A 24,160-nucleotide genomic window follows, 5' to 3' on the forward strand; every position below is an offset into this window, starting at 1 on the left:
GGGAGAAGAGGCCAACACCCACCTCTCTACACCCTCCTTTCAGGGAGCTGTAGAGGGCAATGAGGTCCCCCCTCAGCCTCCTCTTCTCCAAACTAAACATGCCCAGTTCCCTCAGCCTCTCCTCCTATGACTTGTTCTCTAGACCCCTCACCAGCTTGGTGGCTCTCCTCTGGACACGCTCCAGCAGCTCCATGTCCTTCCTGTAGTGAGGGGCCCAGAACTGAACACAGCACTCGAGGTGAGGCCCCACCAGTGCCCAGTACAGAGGCACCATCACTGCCCTGCTCCTGCTGGCCACGCTGTTCCTGATACAGGCCAGGATGCTAGTGGCCTTCTTGGCCACCTGGGCACACTGCTGGCTTATGTTCAGCCGGCTGGCCACCAACACCCCCAGGTCCTTTTCTGCTGGGCAGCTTTCCAGCCACTCTGCCCCAAGCCTGTAGCGCTCCCTGGGGTTGTTGTGACCCAAGGGCAGGACCCGGCACTTGGCCTTATTGAACCTCATCCCATTGGCTTCGGCCCATCCATCCAATTCTTCCCATATTCTTTCATATTTGTAATACGCATGTAAAGTTTGCAGCCACACCTTCTATTTCTGCAGCAGGCTGGGCAGGAGACTTCTCAGAAAGCTCCCCTGGTGTAATATAATGCAGGAGTTTTGACAAGTCCCAGATTACTCTGCGCTACCGACAAGACAAGAAACAAGGCAGATTTCTGTAAAGCTGAGATAGCATCTCAAAACCCAAGCATTATTTTGCTAAACCAAGTCCCAAGTCCCACCCAAGCCTGCACAAAAAAAGAGCAATTAAAACCTTTAAGATGATTTGCAGTACATGCTTACGATGAAATATATTATCTGTTCAGAGACCCGCACAGCTCAAGCTGTTGAAAAACGAAGAGATACCAGGACAAAGTCACCTGGAGTTTTCAGTACCGCACACCAAGATGCAACAGAAAAAAAAATATGAAAATGGGACAGAAGTTCTGCTCAGGGTTTGCTGATTTGCATGATCAATGAAAGATGTCAGGACCAGAATCCGAATGGAAGGAGAACCCAGCTGGAGGTTAACACAACTGAAATGAAAAGGAGCATCAAGCCCTCTGCAGCATGCCTAATCAGAGCCTGCTCTGACCCCTTCCCAGAACAAAGCAATATGTTATTTGCAAACTCCGCCTCCTTCCTCCCCTATTTTATTTCTTTTTCTTTCTTTTTTTTTTAAAAAAAAAAGCTTTGAAATTCTCTGTACATCTGAATTAAAAGATCCATTTCAAACCACAGTCCAGCAATTGAGGGTAAGACAACGGAGATGAGCATGAAAGAGGCAATGAAGAAACACAATACCATTAAATCATTTTTCACTGCTTAATGTAACACTCATCGCAGAACAATTTAACAAATGCCATAACAAACAGCGTTGACACCACACGCTTTAACACTCGAAGGCTGGCAGAGCCAGATTTTCAGTAGGACTCACAGTATGACATATATTTTAGGTTTATAACCAAATGCTTGGACTTTCAAAGCTTTTTGGATACTGTTCACGTTGCTCATCACCTGATGATACCAAGACGTTCACAGAACAATTTTCAAAAGCAGCAAGAAAGGAAGTTTTCCTTGTTAATTTATTGTTGTCCTAATTTTAAATAAATCAAAATTTATTTGCGGCTTCTGTTTACTACAGTTGGAATAACACAAAGCATTTGGCTTATTTTTAATGCCCACAGCAGTGAAAATTCGCAAAAACTGAACTAAATCTTTAATCTTCATCATTGTCATCGACTATCTATAATTACATGAAAGCGAGGAAATGTTCTTTAAGAGTTTCCAGTGAAAGAGAAAAAAATACTTGACCAAAAAGTGCATTTAATGAAAATAAAACAGATTAAACCTCTTGGTTTTCTAATTTTTCAGGCAAAGTGATACAATTATCCGTGTGCTGCGCTGGCAAAGCCTAACCTCTCAGGCATGTACCAAATTTGACTATATTATAGGCAGCCTATACACCATATCAGACCCTCCAACAAATGCATTATTTTGCCCCTGTTCCCTTATCTCTAATCTAGCCAAAGCTTTTCAGAGATAATATTACATTCATGGCTCAGGTCTTGACAACTGCACCCATAAATCAATTTTAAATCTTGCATTAATCATCTTTCTCTAATCAGTGGCTATTCAGCACAAATTTACATCTCATTTTTGTTGGCCAAACAGCCACATTAGAGCTTTGAAGCTTATTCAGGCTTAAATGATTATATTCCCCCTAATAAACACTGGAGTCCTCTCGGTCCGGCCACCGTGAGCTGCATTAATGGCACGCGGCGGCGGCAGCAGGGGCCGTCCCGTGTCAGCCTTGTGTGATGCTACAAGCGGGAGCCCCCCACGCCAAATGGGGTTGGTTTTTTTTTTGGATTTCCAATATACTCAGACAGCCTGTGCAGACCCTCTCACGGCAACTGGCATGCGCAGCAGGCACGTACACCGTGCAATTTATCGTGCCTCCTCCCCAACAGCTCCATTTGCCACCTCTTGAATACACGAGGTTACCGGTAAGAAAACCGAAACCCAGCTTTTCTGATTCCCTACATCCTTAGCACCTTACAACTGCCACCAAAAGCAAAGCAAGCTGTCCAAGCCGAATCCTGGAAAAAAAGAAAAAAGAAAAAAAAAAATTCCGCTTTTCCCATTTGTCAGACAACTGTAACTTTGTTCACAGCACCACCAAAGTGGGTTTTAGCATGCTTTTACTTTGATCACCTCAGAATTAGGCATTACATTTTTAATATCTCTAACTACAATTTTTCCCCCGGTTTTGGGTTGCTCTCCCTGCTTCACGTGACAAAGGCTATCACTCGTGCAGGATTACAGTAAGCAGCTAAAACACCATCAGTTCAGGGTAGATTTTGCATGTTCTTGCCTGCAATCCCTATAGTGAAGCAATCTATCCTGATTGAACAAAGAGTAATTATTTAATTAAAGATCCTCGGCAGGCTTACATTATTAAACCAGCATAAAAAGCCTCACATTGATTGTATATTCACTTTCAGTTAAGGTCTGAATCGGCATGCTAAGATCTAAAAATGAATGAACGGGATGAGTTTATTATGACTGTTGCTATGTACTTACCCACTATAGGTAATAAATTATACATGTGGATGCTTGTTATGCTTATTCCACAACATAATGCAACTTTTAGTTACTTTTTATTCTATGGGAGTTAATTCCCACCGCATCAGGCTTACATTGCTATTTAAATATGGCACCAGAATTACAAGGTTGTAAATGCGTTGGAGAGAGATGCAACCTGCACCTCAACGTTTCTTTAAATCTGGAATTGAAGAAACATGGATGTGTTCATTTATGACAAACGTTTTAAGAAAAGAGTGGTCAGACACTGGAACAGGCTGCCCAGGGAGCTGGTTGAGTCACCATCCCTGAACGTGTTTAAGAGTCATTGAAGGATATGGTGTAGGGGAGAACTTTGTAGAGTAGGGTTGATGGTTGGACTCGATGATCCCAAGGGTCTTTTCTACCTGAATGATTCTATGATGGATGTCCTGTATCCTAACCATGGCAGAAAGGACACATTTCTCGAGAGGTTCCATACTTCACAAGCCATTTTTCCTCACCTGCAAGCTCCTGCTACTTCATGCTCTTTTCCAGCACCTGGCAACCACTGAAGAACCCATTGAACATCACCATGCTATGGATAGGAAAGCAGCGCAGGGCCGCTCGGAAAAGCACAAGCAAGGACCTCCCTTAGACTTGCATATGGAAGAGACACTTTCAGAGCAAGCCCATCCCTGAATGCAAGCTTCACTCAATTTGGTACAGCTTATGGACAACATGCAGCTGAACTGCAGCGACAGCATTTTACAGCTAGGCCTTCTTGTGGCCTGAATTTCTGGTAAAAAAAAAAAAAAAAAAAAAGTTTTAAACACTCTTCAGGAGCCCCCAGGAGAAAAGGCACTAGTCAGCACAGAAACTACAGATGACTATTTATCCGTCCCTATTCCAGGCCTTACGCTCACTCCACAAAATGATTGACTATGTCACACAAATGTGAAATTACAAACCCAGTTTCACATTTTCTAACCACACTGCCCAAGTCACGGAAGGCAAAAACAGGGGCTCTGCGAATGAAGAACTGCCCACAGTACGAGAAGATCAGGTTCGAGACCTCTTCAGGAACCTGAAGATGCATAAGTCCATAGGACCTGACAAAATCCACCCATGGGTCCTGAGGCAGCTGGCGGACAAAGCTGCCAGGCCACTTTCCATCATATTTGAGAAATCGTGGCAAGCTGGCAAAGTTCCCGCTGACTGGAAAAAGGGGAACATAACCCCAATATTCAAAAAAGGAAAAAAAGAAGACCCAGGCCAGTCAGCCTCACCTCTGTGCCTGGCAAGATCATGGAGCAGATCCGCCTGGAATCTCTGCTAAGGCACATGGAAAATAAGGAGGTGATTGGAGACAGCCAGCATGGCTTCAACAAGGGCAAATCGTGCCTGACAAATTTGGTGGCCTTTTATGATACTGCCACAGGCTTGGTGGACAAGGGCAGAGCAACAGATGTCATCTACCTGGGCTTATGCAAAGCGCTTGACACTGTCCTGCATGACATCCTGGTCTCAAAATTGGAAAGTCACGGATTTGATGGATGGACCACTCAATGGATAAGGAACTGGCTGGGTGGCCGCACTCAAAGGGTTGTGGTCAACAGCTCAATGTCCAATTGGCAGCCAGTGACGAGTGGAGTTCCTCAGGGGTCGGTACTGGGACCAGTGCTGTTCAACATCTTTGCTGGAGACATGGACAGTGAGATAGAGTGCACCCTCAGCAAGTTTGCTGATGACACCAAGCTCGGTGGCGCGGTCGACACGCTGGAGGAAAGCGATGCCATCCAGAGGGACATGGACAGGCTTGAGAGATGGGCTCGTGCAAATCGCATGAAGTTCAACCAGGCCAAGTGCAGCGTCCTGTACCTGGGACGTGGCAAAGTTAGCAAGAAGAGGCATAGCAACATCTATTGACTGAGAACTGAAGTCTGACCAATTCAAAATTCACTAGAAAGATTAGTTCGTCTTATAACAATAACGTTGCTGTTGGCACATGCTACAAAGGGATATGGTGGACTCACCACGTGAGGACGACCAAGAAGAAGAAATCTGTGTCCAGAAGATGCACTGTAGGTCAAATCAAGGTTACAGACCTGCTGCAAGGACTCTTGAAGAAGTTTCTGCACCCTACCTACCACAGGAGATTCAGCTGTATAATGTTAACAGCCCCACTGGCCTTAAATTCTATGAAGCTACGACACCATTGCCTTCAGCTCACATACTCACAAATTTGCTCTTGTTTTTAAATAACGAGAACTAGGAAATACTATAATATTGTGCTTTTTAATCAATCATTTTACTCCACCAGCAAGGAAACTATAACTCGGTAAGAAACAACATGTCTAGAATGTCAATGATTTGCAATTAACATATTTGAACAGGAGGGAGTTGCCGAACTTTCTTTCTTAATATCATTTTGATTATTTACATATTTACTGTAATATGGGAGCAAACTAGTTCAGATCTCAGATTTAAAACTGTGCAGAGCGGAGAAGAACGGAAATTTGCCAAGTAATAGCTTTGGTCACAGCACTGTGTGTGAAAAAAAAATTGTTTTCACTCTATTTTCTCTCTTTCTTGCTTTATTTTTGGACAAACAAAACAAAGGTTAGAAGAAAAGGAAGGGAACAGTCTGTTTTTTTAACGGCAGCGATCAAGACACTGCTAAGTTAGATTCATTCCCGGTTCAAGAGAACGCAGGACACCTATGGCACTAGCAGCTATTTTGGGTTTCAGTTGCTTACTTCACCCTTGAGCAAGGGGGACACTGCGTGGTCTTTCAGCAGGGACAGATGCACCAGGGAATTCATGTGGGAAAAGCCCCCTCTCATACCAAAAAAAAAAAAGCTCAGCAGAGATGCTGGCTTTTGTCAAAGACCCTCTGCAACACCTGGAGAGACAGAATCACAGAATCACAGAATCACCTAGGTTGGAAGGGACCCTTTAAGATCATCTAGTCCAACCAATGAAAAAAAAAAAAAAAAAAAACAAAAAACAACACCACACACACACACCACACCACACACAACCCACACACCACACCACCCAACACTAATCCATATCCCCGAGCACCATGTCAGCTCCTCTCTTGAATACCTCCAGGGATGGTGCCTCAACCATCTCCCTGGGCAGCCCATTCCAATGCCTGATAACCCTTTCAGTAAAGAAATATTTCCTAATATCTAACCTGAACTTCCCCTGGCGTAACTTGAGGCCATTACCCCTTGTCCTATCATCTGTAACTTGGGAGAAGAGACCGACCCCCGCCTCTCTACACCCTCCTTTCAGGGAGTCGTAGAGAGTGAGAAGGTCTCCCCTCAGCCTCCTCTTCCCCAGACTGAACAACCCCAGCTCCCTCAGCCTCTCCTCATAAGACTTGTGCTCCAGACCCCTCACCAGCTCCGTTACCCTTCTCTGGACACGCTCCAGCACCTCAATGTCTTTTTTGTGGTCAGGGGCCCAAAACTGGACACAGCCCTCGAGGTGGGGCCTCACCAGTGCCCAGGACACGGGGACAATCACCTCCCAAGTCCTACTCCCCACGCTGTTCCTGACACAGGCCAGGATGCTGGTGGCCTTTTTGGCCACCTGGGCACACTGCTGGCTCATGTTCAGCCGACAGTCGACCAACACCCCCAGGTCCTTTTCTGCCAGGCAGCTCCAGCCACTCTGCCCCAAGCCTGTAGCGCTGCAGGGGGTTGGTGTGACCCAAGGGCTGGACCCGGCACTTGGCCTTATTGAAACTCATCCTGTTGGTCTCAGCCCATCCATCCAGCCTGTCCAGATCCCTCTGCAAAGCCTCTCTACCCTCCAGCAGATCAACACTCCCACCCAACTTGGTGTCATCTGCAAACTGACTGAGGGTGCACTCGATTCCCTCGTCCAGATCATTGATAAAGACGTTAAAGAGAACCAGCCCCAGTACCGAGCCCTGTGGGACACCACTTGTGACCGGCCGCCAACTGGACCTCACTCCATTCACCACCACTCTCTGGGCCCAGCCTCCAGCCAGTTTTTAACCCAGCGGAGAGTATACCCATCTAAGCCATGAGCATCCAGTTTCTCCAGGAGAATACTGTGGGACACTGTATCAAAGGCCTTGCTAAAGTCTAGGTAGATAACATCCACAGCCTTTCCTTCATCCACCAAGCGAGTCACTTTGTCATAGAAGGAGATCAGGTTTGTCAAGCAGGACCTGCCCCTCATGAACCCGTGCTGGCTGGGCCTGATCACCTGGGTGTCCTTCATGTGTTGCATAATGGCACCCAGGATGATCTGTTCCATCACCTTCCCAGGCACCGAGGTCAGGCTGACAGGCCTGTAGTTCCCTGGATCATCCTTCCGACCCTTCTTGTGGATGGGCGTCACATTTGCTAGGCGCCAGTCGGCTGGGACCTCCCCAGTTTGCCACGACTGTTGGTAGATGACGCACTGGGACATCCAGCTTCAGGGGGGTCAGCCTCTACAAACGGCAGTTTTAGGGGAACGCACCCCAGGTTAGCACTGGGGGAGCTAACCCTGCAAGCAGAAAGCCTCAGAAGCAGCGCTGTGCTCAAGAGGGGCAGGGAAGAGAGGAGTCCAAAAGCCCTACCTGGGCTAGAAGCATCATACATACGCAGAACGGCTTTGCAAACACCAAGCAAGGGCTGCTTAAGGTTCTCTGCTTTCTGTCCAACACCTTCGCAGCAAAAGCCTGTTACAAACGTTACACAAGGCAGCATCATAACCAAATCCCCTGGGGGCTAAAGACATTTGCCAGTTCAATACACTTATACAGCCCTGAGAAACAGGCTCTGCCAGACGTAGTTACTGTGACTCCAAAGGACACGGTAGCTCCTGCTTATCCGTACAGCCTGTCCACATGGAGACCACCCCTCAGAGTTAAATATACCAGACACTGAAATAAGCCGCATCTTGAAATTGAATATACAGGGCTCGGGCAGCTGAGCTTACAGCCAGCGTAATCGGCACATAAATTTCAATGATAATTCAATATCTAAGCAGGACAACAACCAAATACCCCAACGGATTTTGATTATCTCAGTCTTGGTATTTATCAGAATTACTCCCACGCGCTGAGTCACTGGGCTCCGGCCAACGGGCACAAGTCCTAAGCCCACCCGCCGTTTCCTTTGCCCTGTAAGCGTCCGGACATCTAACATCAAGAAAAGACACCAAATACTGCACAAAAAGGACATGGATATCCGAAATTGTGCAGAAAGGTTTGATGTGGCCTGAAATCCGTTTCCAAGTCAACTATTCCTTACGTTTCCGTTCAGCAGCCGTGCTCTGCCTCGCTGTAATTCTGCAGCAGAGCCACTACAGCCACCGCTTTTGCAGGGAGGCACCAACTCGCTCAGAGTCACCTCCACCATCACTTGACACCGTTTATCAACGACCACAACTCACTTATTTTCTGATCTCGTGGCAAGACTATTCTATAGCGACTGCTGACTAGCAATTCTTTTCTAAAACTTTATCGTTTTCAGGTTGATATTCCCAGCACTAAAACCGAAATCACCAGGGCTTCGCCCAGCTATTATATTAATCAATACCCATATTTTTAAGGATGTAAAATAAACTCCAGAATTAGCAGCAACACAAAAAGCAGAGATGCTGCCACTGAAGTTAACTACACGGGAACATTCAGCTACTCAACCTGGCATCAAAATAAAGCAAACAGTAAACCAGAAGGAGACTGTGTAATGAAGTGACTTTATCTCACAGGATTATACTTGTGGTTACGACTAATTGTGCAGTCTAGAAGGATTTGCGACAAACTGAATAATCTTGCATTATTGTAATGATTTGTAATCACAACACTGGCAACGATTTATGGGCTTACTATACATTTGCATTGCAATCAACTAAAACAGTCAGTTCCTGCCCTACAATTTACAACAGTGCTTAAAATTATGTCTTCTCTTGCAAGAAACTCCCAACAGCCGCCCAGTCAAACAGACTGGAAGTTTGAAACCAAGGCAAAGCTCTCAAGTGTGAATCTTCCCCATTTTTGAAAAAAATAAGGCTATAATAAAAGAAAACTGAACACCCCCAAGTTTTCTGAAAAGACGACCAAGGGCCATAATTTTTGCTATCCTTTACTATCAATTAATTTTGAAAGATCACTTTCAATAAGCAGATATTTAAATTACAGAGTCCATCACAACCTCCTCTCCCACCCTGCTTTCACTCACCGGTTCTTGTTCTAGCTCCCAGCCAAAGGCAAGGAAGGGGAGAGGTTGACCTGAACACCGCCAAGCCTGCAGCTCTTCCTCCCAACCGGAGCAGAACTGGAAATGGATTAACGGTGTACAACATCATCTCCAACCACACTAAGAAATACTCGCACACTACCTTCTCCTGCCAACTGCATCTTCTGCATTGACAGCATTATGGACTGTCTTGGAAGAATCACCGCTGTTATAGGAAGACCTTCGAAAACAAGGGCCAGGTCACTCGCCCCAAAGTATTTTTGCTGAACTTGGACGAGAATTTTTGCAGCGTAAAGGCTCAGTCCTTGCCCTGCTTCAGAGCCAGAAGTTCTCATCTTTGATACTGCAAGAAAGCATCCCAAGGAGGTTAATTATTCACAGAAAGCACACATCTTCACAGGCTTCTGGCTTATCTTATTTCAGCACAGTAACAGACCTACAGGACACTATTTCTGTGTTTCAATATATAGGTAGTTCATATATACCGAAATCAGTAAGATGCGCAGTCCTAAAGTGAAACTAGGATTTAGGAATGGGTAAGTTTTCTAACATCTGCTTAAAATAGAATAATTCGATTCTTTCTACTCTTCAAAATCAAGAATTTAGTATAATCAAAGCAGTGACCTGGCACTTGCTGGAGTAATGAACACAAAAGAGAAAAAAAGATGAATATACAAGTTAAATGCTTATCAGAGCATTTTGGCAAGAATGAGGTACCTAATACTACTTTTCTTCTTGGAAAGCAGCAAAAGGAGGCAAATCAAGGGCTGTGCTGGGGGTGTTTCAGCCTGGTCTAGACAGATGCAGTTTTTAGCAAGTTATCAGCAACCTCTGCTCCTTGCCATCACCACTCCTCTCCTGGCAGCTGCCTCAGAGGTGTCCAGCTCCTCAGCGGGCAATTCCTTCTCCTCCTCCTCCACCAACATGCTGATGCACAGCCCTCACTCTTCTTGGGGGGGGAGCTGCTTCCTGCCAACCCCCAGGGTCTGATCCTGCCCCCCCCCGCCGCTATCTGATAACTCATGCGTGGATCACTCCTTACTAAGACCACGCAGAGGTAGGCGAAGATCAAACTAACACGCAAGTGTCTTTCACTCCTAACGCTAAACCACCACTACGTCACTGATCTGTTTTGAGTAAACCGTCTTGAAATAGAAATAAGGAACAGTAATTTCCCCACTACACATGGAAAAATTCACGGCTTTCTCCCCCTCCCTTAAACGCTTACAACTTCCCCATCAGACGGCAGGGTCTTTATTTTGTGGAGGGGTTTGGGGTCGGTTCGTTTTTTGCCCCCAAGCCCTCTGAGCAGGCAGCGAAGCAGCAGCCACTCTTCAGCCCACGCTGTAGGGACAATCCATCACGACAGCGTGGCAGCAAACAATGTCACAGCGGTAACACAGGATGACTGATAACCGGGTGTCACCCACGTTCCCTTCAACAGCGCTTCGTCACTTGTCTTGGGAAGAGCCTCAAAGCTGTTGAGAGGAGCTACCGCTTTTCCTTGGAGAAGAGTTAACACGCAACCCCTGAAAGGATGCATCCGCATCCACATGTGCTCCTGGTACTTGATCTCTGATCTGTTTTGCCACCGTATCTTCAATATTAAAACCGACAGACCTCATAGAATCATAGAATCATCCAGGTTGGAAGAGACCCCTGGGATCATCGAGTCCAACCATCTACCCTACACTACAAAGTTCTTCCCTATGTCATATCCCCCAACACCACATCTAAACGGCTCTTAAACACATCCAGGGATGGTGACTCATGATTACTGCCTGCTTTAGTCAAACACACTAAATCATATAGCTCAGCGTGCTTTTTCCCCCCAAAATGAACACGTCTTACGATGAAGTAAGGCTGTAAAACCAAAGTATTTTGAGGCAAAAAGAGCTTCCATCTAAAATACTAGCTTTTCTTTTTTTCACTAGCCAAAAACTCAGTCTCACCCTCCCCTTCCGTACGTGAGCACAGCGCTCAACTACTGACAAACACCCCGTCTTTGTGACTGGGACAAGCAAGCAGAAAACACAGTGCTACCATTTTCAATCTCTGAATATCCCGAGCCATTCCCATTAATAACTTGAAAAACGGATGGAAGTTTGGTCTAACAGTCCTAGATGCTCAGCTGCTGAACGACTTCTGTTTTACTGCAGAGTCCTCATTTGTGGCTATTCAAGAAGTCATTTGAAAAACTCTCTTCATTGGTTTTAAGCTAGGTGATGGATCTTCAAAAAAGCTCTCAATTTTTATTGTCTTCATTCACTGTGCAATACACAGAGCAACCACTGTCATAAAGACAAAACAGCGGCTTCCATTTTAACATTACTTTCAGGAACTTTGCATTTAAAAATCTTCTCCTTCTAGACAAAGCTACCACGTGTTTCCCTTTCTGAAGTTATCATTCATTTTATTTCATCGGATTTTTTTGAGGTGGTTTTCCAAAACGAGTAACACAAAAAGAAAACCAACTTTCCTTGATTATAAGAACACTAAATAAATCAACCAGGACTACAGCCTTGAATTTAGTTACCCAAATAAGCCATCAACCTGAATAAAAATAATCGCTGTCAAATGGGGCAAGAGCAAGGCCAGTGCATTTCAAATCTTACTAAAGGATTATGCAATTAAGTGATAAGTGATCCACTGATACATATATTCAGCATATGAAGTAGTAAGTAACATACTACAAAAATTCATGAACGTAAGCTATAAAATCCTAATGCACGTTTTATAAAGCCTGGGCTGTTGTATATGCATTCTGTAACGGTAATACTTGATTCTGCAAAGTTTCAGATTCTCCACGACAGCACTACATTTACACATTTTAATTGTACGGTTTCTAACTGCTGGATACCAATATTTTTTGGAATTGGCACCAAAGTAACAGAGAAAACAATGGTTTTAGAAGATAAAGCTCTTAAAAGCTTTTTTATCCCCAAACATAATTCCTAGACGCTAGAGAAAAAAGGACTTTTTAGCGTGAAAGGAGATTATTGTTTGCCCAATGAGCCTGTGTGGAAGAACTTAATGCTGACAACTGTATTTACAAAACGATATACTGAAGGATCAGCCTTCATTTCTTCTATGGTGGATTTTCAAGACCAGGATAGTAATATATTATTCCAGTAATACAGTTCTAGCCCAGATAAAGATTTGTTTTATTCTTAATCTTACCAGTATTAATTTATTTTACAGTACCTTAGAATACTCCAGGCATTTTAGATCTCCTTTAACAGACCTATGCCTTGCCAGATGCTGCTCCCAAATAAAGGCTCGATTCATGTCAACAGCGTGCAAACCAAAGGGCAGCTAGCTGAGAGTACGGGACAACGAGTTTAAGAGGACTCTCAAATGGAGTGAGAGGATTTAACTTCCGATGGGAAAGAAGATACGAGAAAGGACATGAATAAAGCCATGAGGCTATTCAGCGAGAACTGCCGTCTAGCATGAGGTGCTGTGGTTTAAAAGCAGCAACATACCATAGCTAGCCTGTTGCAGGCCATCAGAGGAGTAGATCTTAAATACAGGGTGTTGGATGAGTAACGGTGATGTGGTTTTTAAGCAGGGCAAGATAAAAAAAAAAAAAAAAAAAAGAGAGAGCTCAGAGAGAAACAAAAACATATCTCACCCTAGACCATCAAGCTTTCAGACAGCAGGGCTTAAGGCTGGAAAAGACCAAAACAGATCACCTGGTTTGTTCCTCCAGAAGAGATGACCTCTACTTGTCCGGAGTAGCAGAGATGATGTTTTGACCTGCTGTCAGAGACCTCCTGTGAAAGAAGCCCCACACCTGCCCCAAAGATGCACCAGCAGAAAGTCCTTTCCATCACATTTAACCTAAATCAGCTCAGCTGAAACAAATCCTGCTTTTCTTGTCCTACTCATTGCCGGCCTGGGCAAGAGGTTATGCCTTTCTTCTCTGCATCTCTCAAGGTGGCTGTGGGCCAGTCCAGTACTTTATGCTACACACCCAGCTCCATCAGCCTTTCCACACCAGACGTACATATCCATTGCAGAGCCGATGTCTTTAGATTTTGATTGATATATTCAAGTTCTGTGAAACAAAAACAGCTCTCCAAGTAAGGCCACCAACTCACCAGGGAAATCCACCAATTTGAACAGCAGTCAGCTGGCCGAATTCCACTCCCATTAACTCCAGCATCTTCAGTCTCACCCTGGAGCTTTCAGAGTTTGAAAAGTGAACTCAGCACTGCTTTAAAACACGGTTTAGTTCAATCCTCACGAGGGTCCTGCACAACTGCATTATTGACTTCTGGTGTCTTTTCAGACCCAAAGCCCAAGCTCTTTCGTAATAATTACGCTATACGACACAGGCATGCATAAATCACTCTGTCACGCTAAAACAGGCAGCATAAACAAAAGGAAACACTTCATCCTGGCCCCATGGGATGTGAGCAAAAATAACCATGTAAGCACATGAAGAACCAGGGGGTGGGCCATAGAGGACAGAATTTTTTTATATATATATTTATACACACACACACACATACACCAATTCTGCATTTTACCTTAAGGAATCCTAGTGGAAAACAAACCTCTCATGTATTTCAACTCTATTGAACTCAACATCATCTCACAAATTATTCATGTAAAATTATTGTGTATATAACCAAAAATTTTAAGTACTGCTTTGGTTTGGATTACACTGTTTACTTAAATGTGCAATATGCTTCTCACTAAGCTGGGCATGCACAAAAGCACATACATATAAACAAAGCAGCCAAATTGCAGGTTTTTAAGGTGTCTTTAATATATTTTTTCACCTACTCGGGTATTACTTATTTCCATCATGCTCCCCGCTGCAGTATGAACTGCATTCTTGCCATGTTAGCATATCCTCCCGATACCTCTTCTACACTGGTCATAGCCGAGCAGCAGCCTTTGCAGGAAAAAAAACATAGGCTGCCAGAAGTACTGCCCTGAAAATGCCAATTATAATCATAGCTACATGACACAGCTCAATGGTGCCAAGAATCCTCCTTCTCCTTTCACTATCCCCTATCCCTCCCCCTTTATTTTATTTCTATCCCCGAGGGCAAACACTGCCTCCAATCCAGGATTCCTGTATAAAATCTCTATCTGAACTAAAATCGACAGAGAGCAGCATGAATCTATTCCCAAACTGTGCTGAATAATCTAAATCATCATTATTTTTAACTTCAAAGAGGCACACTAGGCTACCTGTCCTCAAAAGACTGAGCCAAAAATGCTGCTCACAAAAAAAAAACCCACAATAAAATTTTCAAACCCATTAATGTCCTACATAAACAAGAAGCAACTTGCAGACTCAATCTGACTGAATTTACCCCCCATCTTTTGGTATTTGGTAAAATTTGGTATTATTAACCACCAAAAGCAGAGGCAATTGCTTTCCCTCTTGCAACAAGTCATCTATCCCTCTCGTTTCCTGCAATGAATGAAGAATTGCGAACACCTCCACAGGACAAGGTTCCTTTGTACATGTTTATTTTCCTGTCTGAGACCAAAAAAAGAATCCCAGCACGCGGAGCTGTGCAGTGAGCCACAGCACACAGCCAATACCCCGAGGACCACAGAGGCTTTCCTGCTCCGTGCTACAGGAAGGTCAGGGAAATCAACGGAGGTGGAGACGATGGGAGAGGATCCGTTACACAAAAGCAAAGCAGGTGCTCGGTGCTCCAATTTGGAGAGGAAAAAAAAAAAGAGTACTTCTGACCTGTAAAGAAATAAGTTTTATAATAAACCCTGAAAGCAGAGAGGGTCTGAAATGAGTAAATCAGTGCTATTATAGCCACTGAAACAAAAATCAGATATAATCACTGAATAAATCAAGCCAGCTAAAAGAAAACATTTATTTTAATCAGCAACTTCTGCAATTATTTGGATATTGTTATAACTGCCTGTGGTTTTACTTGGCCAGACCAAATAAGACTGAACAGCACATGTTTACAGGGGGGAGCTCTTTGTACCTTTTCCTCCTGCTACGGCTTTGCAGGGAGCCCAAATGCATCTCACAGTCTCCTGCCAAAGCAGGGGAGAAGAGGAAGCAATACAGGCTACAAACAACGCCTGACCCAGCTACTTCTCTCACAGTACCTACCGTTATTCCTACTCCTGTGAGTTTCCATATGATAAAAATGTATGTTTAGCACAGGCAAGCGCAGGCAGTTTCTATAGGTCAGGGCTAGGTGGTGCCACAGCCATCTATAATGCACATTATATGCATAATATAATGTATTATATGCATAATATAATATAATCTGATGTGCCAAATTTGGGTAATCCTAAGGAGCACGCCCGGAAGACAGCCCACAGGTAAAAGAGACTTGCAGACCTGCTGTACAAGCATAGCATTGAATAAAAAAAAACCTGGCTGGTTTCGTTGATACGCTTGGAGGGCTTCCTACTACACAAGAGGGACCAGACTTTCCTGAGACGGCCTCTGGTAATCCCTATAACCCCCTTCAGGTTAAAGTAAACTTACACGAGCTGCAAAGCAATGTCCAAATTGTCCCTTTGGCATGTAATAACAGGATCAATTCCTTGAACTGCGAAAGGGGCAGCATTTCCATGCTGACTACTCTCCACTGGCAGGGAGAGAGTCCCTTTTCTGAGCTCCATGGCCATGGAGACCTCACAAGGACTCTTCTCACAGTCTAGCAGATTTAAGATTTAATCTGCGGGTTTAAGAGACAACTGCATTACTGCTGCAAGCTGCTGAAGCTGCATAGCCAGGGAAGGCCTCCTGGGGCAGCCAGGAAGCCATGCTACCAGGATTTATTATTTACTGCAGGGGTGACAGAGCACTGGAACAGGCTTCCCAAAAAGGCTGTGGAGTCTCCTTCTCTGGAGATACTCAAAACCTACCTGGACATGGTCCTGTCCAACCAGCTCTAGGTGAACCTGCTTCGCCAAGGAGACTGGACTAGATGATCTCTGAAGGTCCCTTCCCACCCCAACCATTCTGTGAATTTGTGAAGAAGGGGATTTTTCTTACCGTCTATGTGCACGGGGGAGACGAAGGCCAGTCAGGCTGCAAGGATACTTGACGCTACCAAAACCTGTACCAAATAAGCACCTAACTAGACACAGGTCTGCAGAGGCAACCCTTGGCTAAAGTGCTCCTCTCCTTTGCCCTAAAACCCAATTACTCACTAGATGGCCCAACACACGCTGTTTAGCAGTGGACCAAGTTAGACCACATCTTCCCATTGTGTTCAGCAAAAACGACGTGAGCAATGGGCTAAGCGAGGGCAGCTGGACCTCCCTGCAGCACGGAATGTCTTAAAGCTTTAATTCACAAAAATTACCATAGCACTCAGCTATAAGAAACGTTTGAACTATGGACACCTAACAGTGGATCTGTCAAAAGCCAGCTCCTTTGGCTTGACTGGTCCTCTTAACCCCATTGTTTTGGTGGGGGTTTGGAGCTGGGGGGGGCAGGCGTTGTTTGTTTGGTTTGGTTTGTTTTTTAAATAAATGTAGAAATCTGTTTTCAAAACCTAGCAGCCTTTGCGATACACAGATAACTTCTCCCAGGCACTCCCATACAACTACAAAGGCTAAACATTTGCTTTAACAGCAGCTGTGCTCCTGGTGCAATCTCCTACTTCCAGAAAATGTGATTCTAGGAAAAATACTAAGTTTCCTTAAGATTCACAAGAAAAATCAAGTGGAGAAGCAGCGACATTAGAAAAGTTGAAGGCTGCTTCCAAAGCGAATGTATCTTCAGTTGGAGCTGTATCACCACTGAAATTGCTACCAAGTACTTGAAAAATGACTCGGCTCTACAGGACACCGTTCATAGCAATAATAAAACACATCAGTAAGCATCAAAAAGCTTACTGCAGCACACAGTCTGTATCCACACACTGTAGTATTTCAAAGTGTGACACTTTATGACATTTCTGCTCCTTTCTTTGATGGGGCCTCTGCAGACAGAGAGACGGACCTTCCAAAATTTCCCCTAAGAGGACATCCTGAGATAACAAATTTGTATGAGAATACCTCAAAAAGAGCAGCTTGCATATCTCTAATCTCAATTAAAGCTCCCTCCTTTTCCAAATTCAAATCCTAAAGTGAGAGTTACTTAAAATACTTACACAAGGTAGATATTTAAAAAAAAATTAAGCAAACAGAGTATGACTGCAGCATAGCTGATTGCAAAGCAGTTAAGGGGTTAGAGAACTAAGTCTGGAAAGACTTTTTCCACTACTTGTAAAATCCTGCAAATATATTAGTCCAAGAGAGAGACAACTGGGCTAAACTCATGAATTTTTATGATGTCTCATGAAAACAAAGAAGATTAAGATGAGATTTCTGGAAATCCAAAAATCAACTGCCTGATTCACTTCTTATTTGTGGAGGTTAGTTTAAGAAAAAAATCCTCCCTTTTCAGTCAGTAACCGTTAATTTGGCATTCATGAGTGCACTTCCAGGTGCTGTTTGGAAACCAAGCTTGTAAATATAGAGAGGTTTCTCTAAAGGTTTCTCTAAACGCAACTGAGGTTCATGCATGGTATATTTAGCTTTTCATTTACTCATCTACGCACGTACACCCAGGAATCTTCTCAACTCTTCAGACCTAGTTATTCCTCTTAACGATATCCCTGTAAGGATACTGGAATATACAGCAACTGTGCTTTATAGCACAGCATAGCAAAAATACCCAGAGGTGTTCAAAACCAAAAAAAATCTTCCATTAAGAGGTAGACACTGGAATCTTTATGGTGTGCCATGGCACCAGTACATTGCACGGCCAGCATGGCTGGCACTGGTTATTCTGATCCCCACACATGCAAAAGGAGCAAGTTTAGTCCACGGCTTTAAATCAACAGAGAAAAAAAGTATTGTTAAAAATTCCAACCACAATAGGATTAGATCTTGAACTGAGCTGAGGATAAACTTGGCTCCCCACGTAGCTTTTACATCCCTGCCATAACCCATGCCTGCAAGCATGCAGCTCGTTGGAATGAGGCTGCCATTTCTACAACCTGTCACCTAGCCAGAATATAGAATCATAGAATCGTCCAGGTTGGAAGAGACCCTTGGGATCATCGAGTCCAACCATCTACCCTACACTACAAAGTTCTCCCCTACACCATATCCCCCAACACCACATCTAAACGGCTCTTCAACACATCCAGGGATGGTGACTCAACCACCTCCCTGGGCAGCCTGTTCCAATGCCCGACCACTCTTTCTGTGAAAAATTCTTTCCTAATGTTCAGTCTAAACCTACCCTGCTGGAGCTTGAAGCCATTCCCTCTTGTTCTGTCATTAATTACCTGTGCAAAGAGACCAGCACCAACCTCTCTACAGTGTCCTTTCAAGTAGTTGTAGAGAGTGATGAGGTCTCCCCTCAGCCTCCTCTTCCTCATACTAAACAGTCCCAGCTCCCTCAGTCACTCTTCATAAGATTTATTCTCCAGGCCCTTCACCAGCTTCGTTGCCCTCCTCTGCACTCGCTCCAGCACCTCGATATCTCTCTTGGATTGAGGTGCCCAAAACTGGACACAATACTCCAGGTGTGGCCTCACCAGTGCTGAGTACAGGGGCACAATCACCTCCCTACTTCTGCTGGTCACGCTATTTCTAACACAAGCCAGGATGCCGTTGGCTTTCTTGGCCACCTGGGCACACTGCTGGCTCATATTCAGCCGCTTGTCAATTAGAACCCCCAGGTCTCTTTCTTCCAGGCAGCTTTCCAGCCACACTTCCCCAAGCCTGTAGCGCTGCTTGGGGTTATTGTGGCCCAAGTGCAGAACCTGGCACTTGCCCTTGTATACGGGAACCCAGATTTATACGTGCAGGGTTAGCTGCGTTTCATATAAACGTTGCCACCATTTTAAAAATGGCAACTCTCCCCTCGCACGGCGCTCACGGCTCCTGAGGACCGACAGGAATACTCGGCGCCATGCAGAAGTCAGCCTTTTGAGGCGGTACCAGGGCTCTGTTGCAGTACAGCGCTGAGGATGCCCCAGCCAAACCGGAGACCGACACTCACAGCCACGACCGCTCATACAACGCGGTCAGGCCAACCACACGCACCTCAGGGTACTAACGCGTCCCAACTCCAGCGCTTATTTCGGGTATCAAATTAGGAGGGCAGGGTCTTTCAGCTCTCAGGATAGTTAACGGGAGGGACAGAGGCTCTTCAAGGCGATTAAAACTCCGCTCCCGTTCCAGTGTCGTCATCTCCCAGAATTTTATCACGAGCCTGAAAAAACGTTTCTGAACAGACCTGTTCATTTAAAGCTAACAGTAATGCCCCAGACCCTGTGTTTCAGAAGAAAACTTCCACAAAACTGTGTTGTACATTTACCCCAAAGGCTCCAAGAAAAGAAAAGGAATTCATAATTGTAAAAAAAACTTATAACTTCATGGATTTTTTTGGTGAGGAGAGGAATGAGGGGGCTGACTCATGATTTCTTTCTTTTTTTTTTTTTTGTTATACTTGTGGCTGGCTCTACTGCATAAATAAATCAATCCCCTAGCCACACAGCTCCATTTTTCCAGTCACAGCTTGTTGTTTTATTTATTTTTTTTCCATTCATTGCCGACAAATCACTCCAGGGAGTTTCTAAACCCAGTAGTCTACTTTCCGAATGGAAACGGTTAGTATAATTTGTGAGAAAGCAAACAACAGAGACTTACCCCATTTTTTGGGTAGGCTATCCATCCTAGATCCCCCATCACTGTGCGCGAGTCCAGTAAATTCACTGAAAATAAGAGGAAAAAAAACTGTTAAGGAAGATGGATGGATTACAAACACCAGTAAATATTTCAAGGTTTGGGTGGCTGGGGTAAACAGGCTGTTTATAATTAGCCAAGGAAGCTGGATTTTTGTAAAACAGAATAACAATGCAATAACTCCTCTAACAATGAGGTCACACGCTGAAAACAACTCTGTATATGCATTACTTTATTCCTTTGAGATCTGCCACTGAAACCAAGTTGCAAATGCACTGAACTTCCTTAGGACCTAGATCCTTCATGGTCTTAGGATCTGGTCTTTGAGGGGGAATAAGTACATTATGCACGCTCTGGGTTTCTGTATATATAGGTACACACATACACTCACAAACATCTATGTGTCTTCACACACACACTTCTTCTAAGGTGGCTTATGTTTTTAGCATAATCAGGCCTTTAAGACAAACATGAAAGGAGAAATAACATGCAGAGTTTCCTGATTATCATTAATTCAAGTTTTAAAGTATTTTATGTGCAAGTATTACAGTGTTGCTGCTACCGAGAATCTATTTTTTTCTCCCTCTCCCACATTCTTTGGAAGTTCGATAATTTCATTGTAAGATACCCAGGGGATCTCCCCCCCCCACCTCCAGAAAAAAATAAAATTTGGAGTAGCTTTAAGTCACATAAGCAATCAACAACTTACATTAAACAGCAAAAAACTACTTCCAAGCTTTTAACACTTTTTCCCCTCATATTACCTGAAACACTGAGTAAAAAGCGTGAAGTAATTAAATCTACACACGCTTAACTCGGGTAAGAAGTTCCTGGTGCTGAGCTTTCACCTCCTATACTCAAGGCTTTAAATGTCCAAGTTAAAAGCTTGGTTCTGAGTCAACAGCTGTCATCCAAAAAATTTCAACCTAGGAGGAACTTTCTTCTGCTTTAAAAGCACAAAATTTCCTTCTCTTTGGGTTACAACACTCACTTCTCGCACTATATCTGCCTGCTTAAGACCGCACTTTTATGCGATTACACTATTTACAGAGGCATAGTAAGAAAAACCAGAAGTACACTGTACCTAAGGGCACGCTCCTTTAAAAAACAAATGACGATTAAACAGATGCAGTTTGAAAAAAAAAAACAAAGTTCTCTGAGTCAGTTTGGACTTAATCATTGCACTCTATTGAAGGCTGACAAACGTAGTCCCTTGTACACAAAACCAGCCCAAAACACAAATATACAATGTTGAGGTAGAAAAAAAAAATAAAAAATAAATCAGTTCTCAGCTATGGCATCAAACACTTAAAAAAGATTTGTCTATCCAGGTATTTTCACAATGCATGTAAGTATTGATGCAGCACGCTATCATAAGGCATATAGATGTTCTGCCTGGTCAAGGATATTTTTGTGATGTTGAGCAAAATCATTTGGTAGCTCAGGGTTTTCATGGCCAGATTGCTTTTCTCCTGCCAAAAGAGAAAACAGTTGGGAGCTGGCAACGCTACCGAACTACAGGACATTTGGTGGAAGCAATACTCAGAGACTACACTGAACTCCATCCGCAGTAAGTAAACATACAATTAGGCAGCTCTCCACCCCACACAGCCTAATCAAAATGAAAGTATTGCTATCGTCTACCATCAGAGATGTCAGGCAGTGATGGGCAGCCTTTCCTCTCCTGAAGTCTGCAGGTAGAATGCTCATTAAGGTCTCCTGCTCCAGCTGAAGTCAAGCACCAGTACCCAAGCGCTCCTGAACCACAACGCATTTTCTTTTTAATGGGATAAAAAGGGTGATCTTAAAACATACTTTAAAAAAAAAAAAAAAAAGAGACATGCACAAATAACATGTCACATATTATAGCTGTATACTATTTTAAAAAGCAAGAGAAGGGAGTGCAGTTGCCAAAATGGCAGGTTTACCCAAACTCCTTCTATTACAGTCACTGTAATTAAACTGTGCAGAACAATACATTCCTGTCTTAAGTTGCAATAGATGCAAAACAAGTATTGATCTACATTGTTCAACTTAATTAAAACTTGTCCTGGAGATGCTACTAATGAATGTAATTAGATAGTGTGTTTGATGCCACAAACTTCTTCATGACATCCTAATTAAGGAAAAAAAAAAAAAAGCAGAAAAAGTGCTTTTATTCAAACATCAGAAAAAGAACATGATACAACTAAATATTGTATTATCTTTCTATCAACGACAATTTTTAAATTGCTGTTATTAAGTTCCATTTCAAAATAATTTTCTGCATATGAAAAGATGATACAACCCCTTCAACTCTAACTCAAGTCAGTGGGAATTTTCCTACCGGTGAGTCAGCCAGCAGAGCTGAATACTAAATCCCCACTTAGAAGAGACTCAATTCCTCTCTTATTTTAGTAGAATTCTGCATAGAGCGTATGCGCAACAGAGATGGGATACGTCTTTTGACCGGCACCGCACAGTGACCCAAAATTCACAGCCCAGGAAGACAAAGGCCACGATGACTTGAAGCTCCCCCTCTGCCCGGGCTGCTGTGGAGACCAGAGGGGTTCCCTCAACTAAGGCACAGCAGACCCCCCCAGCAGCCCCGGGGGCTTCTGCCCAGCGCTGCCCTCACAGCGTGTCTTCTGAAACACCGCGCTGCCTCGACCTGCTCTTGAGGAATGCTTTTAGCCCACGGTGATTCTAAATTGCTGCAAGGACCGAAACGTTTTGCTATGAGAATCCCCAAAATTCTGGTATAAACACAAGTTACCTTGGCTCCATCTAGATACGTTATCATAGAATCACAGAGTCATAGAATGGTTTGGGTTGGAAGGGACCTTAGAGACCATCCAGTTCCAACCCCCCTGCCATGGGCAGGGACACCTCCCACCAGACCAGGTTCCTCAAAGCCCCATCCAGCCTGGTCTTGAACACCTCCAGGGATGGGGCATCCACAGCTTCCCTGGGCAACCTGTTCCAGTGCCTCACCACCCTCACAGTAAAAGGGTGCATCTTCCCCATCACCACCCCACCCAGTCATTCCCAGTACACCTGTCCTTTACTTGCACCGTGGCCGGGTCCCAAGCCCACCCCAATTCTACCTTGAACCAGGCCAGAACCCTGGCATCCTTTCTCCGAGGGATTATCCACATCAACGACGTGGCCCAGCAGCTCCTCCGATGGCCCAGCTCCAGAAGCTCTCCACACAGGATGACAGTGCTACCAACGCTTTCAGGATGCTCCCTCAGTCAGCCTTCCCACCCCACGCTGCTGGAGAGGCTACCAGAGCATCACTACACAAGTCCATATGGGCTCAGCACCACTTCTTTTCCCACTACCTTCCAGCCTAGTAGGAAAATTGTTTCTGTTAAAATGACTTTCATCAAAAAAACTGCAGATTGGCCAGGTTGGGAAAGAAACAGTGGGCAAACAGCAGGTAAAACACGTACTTGCAATATGGAGGAAACCATTTTAGCAGAGTCTTTAGAGAAGGGTTGCTGGCATCCCATACAGATGCTTCTATAACTCAACATGTGGCTACTTAGGAAGAGATGAAGCTTTTTTGCACCTGAATAAAAGACCCTGAAACTGTCTCTGGTTCAACCCTCACTAAGATAGAGACCAGAGGTCTTCTCCAGAACCCATTCCTCCCCAACCAACCTCTGAGAACCATCAGCGTGCACTTGGCCATGGCTGTCTAATAACCAACTAACAGTGACACTCAGGTCACTGAAGGAGATAATTCAGGAAAACCTCCAACTGTGGTACCTAAGGCTTCCGTACTTCAGGAGGTCTAGTGCAAGCTCCTGTATAGCTTGGAACTCCTGGACCAGCGCTAATGCTGTAGATACTTCAGGGGCATAACCCAGACCCCACTGAAGTTTACCCCACTGAAGAAAACTCTCCAAAAACCACCAGCAACCATGCTTGGCCCATAACTTTAAAAGCTTCCAAAATAACAAAACTCATTTATTCCCACTTCCTTTCTCCTCAGCACCAGCTAGCAATGTCTCAACAAACAAGCAAGAAACCTCAGAGCCCATAAGCACACTCTTAGCACCTGCATCTTTGCCAGCAAACTTGGAAGAGGCACATGCACACATTCAAAAATGTTTTCTGCTCATCTCCACCATCAGTGCATCCA

The 24,160-nt window shown here is 44.3% G+C and overlaps 1 protein-coding gene across 5 annotated transcripts in view; it reads right to left on the reverse strand.

Moving 5' to 3' along the window:
• The window catches only part of EPHA5 (EPH receptor A5), a 213,816-nt gene extending 190,517 nt beyond the window's left edge, over positions 1 to 23,299 (reverse strand). For 3 of the 5 annotated variants that reach the window (XM_074148363.1, XM_074148362.1, XM_074148359.1), the window contains exon 1: positions 19,996 to 20,052. In XM_074148363.1, coding sequence (XP_074004464.1) covers positions 19,996 to 20,034 — 39 coding nt within the window. In that variant the 5' untranslated portion in view covers positions 20,035 to 20,052. Of the gene's footprint in view, positions 1 to 19,995; positions 20,061 to 23,277 lie in introns of those variants that run through there. The other 2 variants (XM_074148361.1, XM_074148360.1) reach the window with 1 other exon arrangement.
• Positions 23,300 to 24,160: the final 861 nt, after the last annotated feature.

Source organism: Numenius arquata, chromosome 5 (assembly GCF_964106895.1).
Source record: "Numenius arquata chromosome 5, bNumArq3.hap1.1, whole genome shotgun sequence".
Taxonomy (NCBI): Eukaryota; Metazoa; Chordata; class Aves; order Charadriiformes; family Scolopacidae; genus Numenius; species Numenius arquata.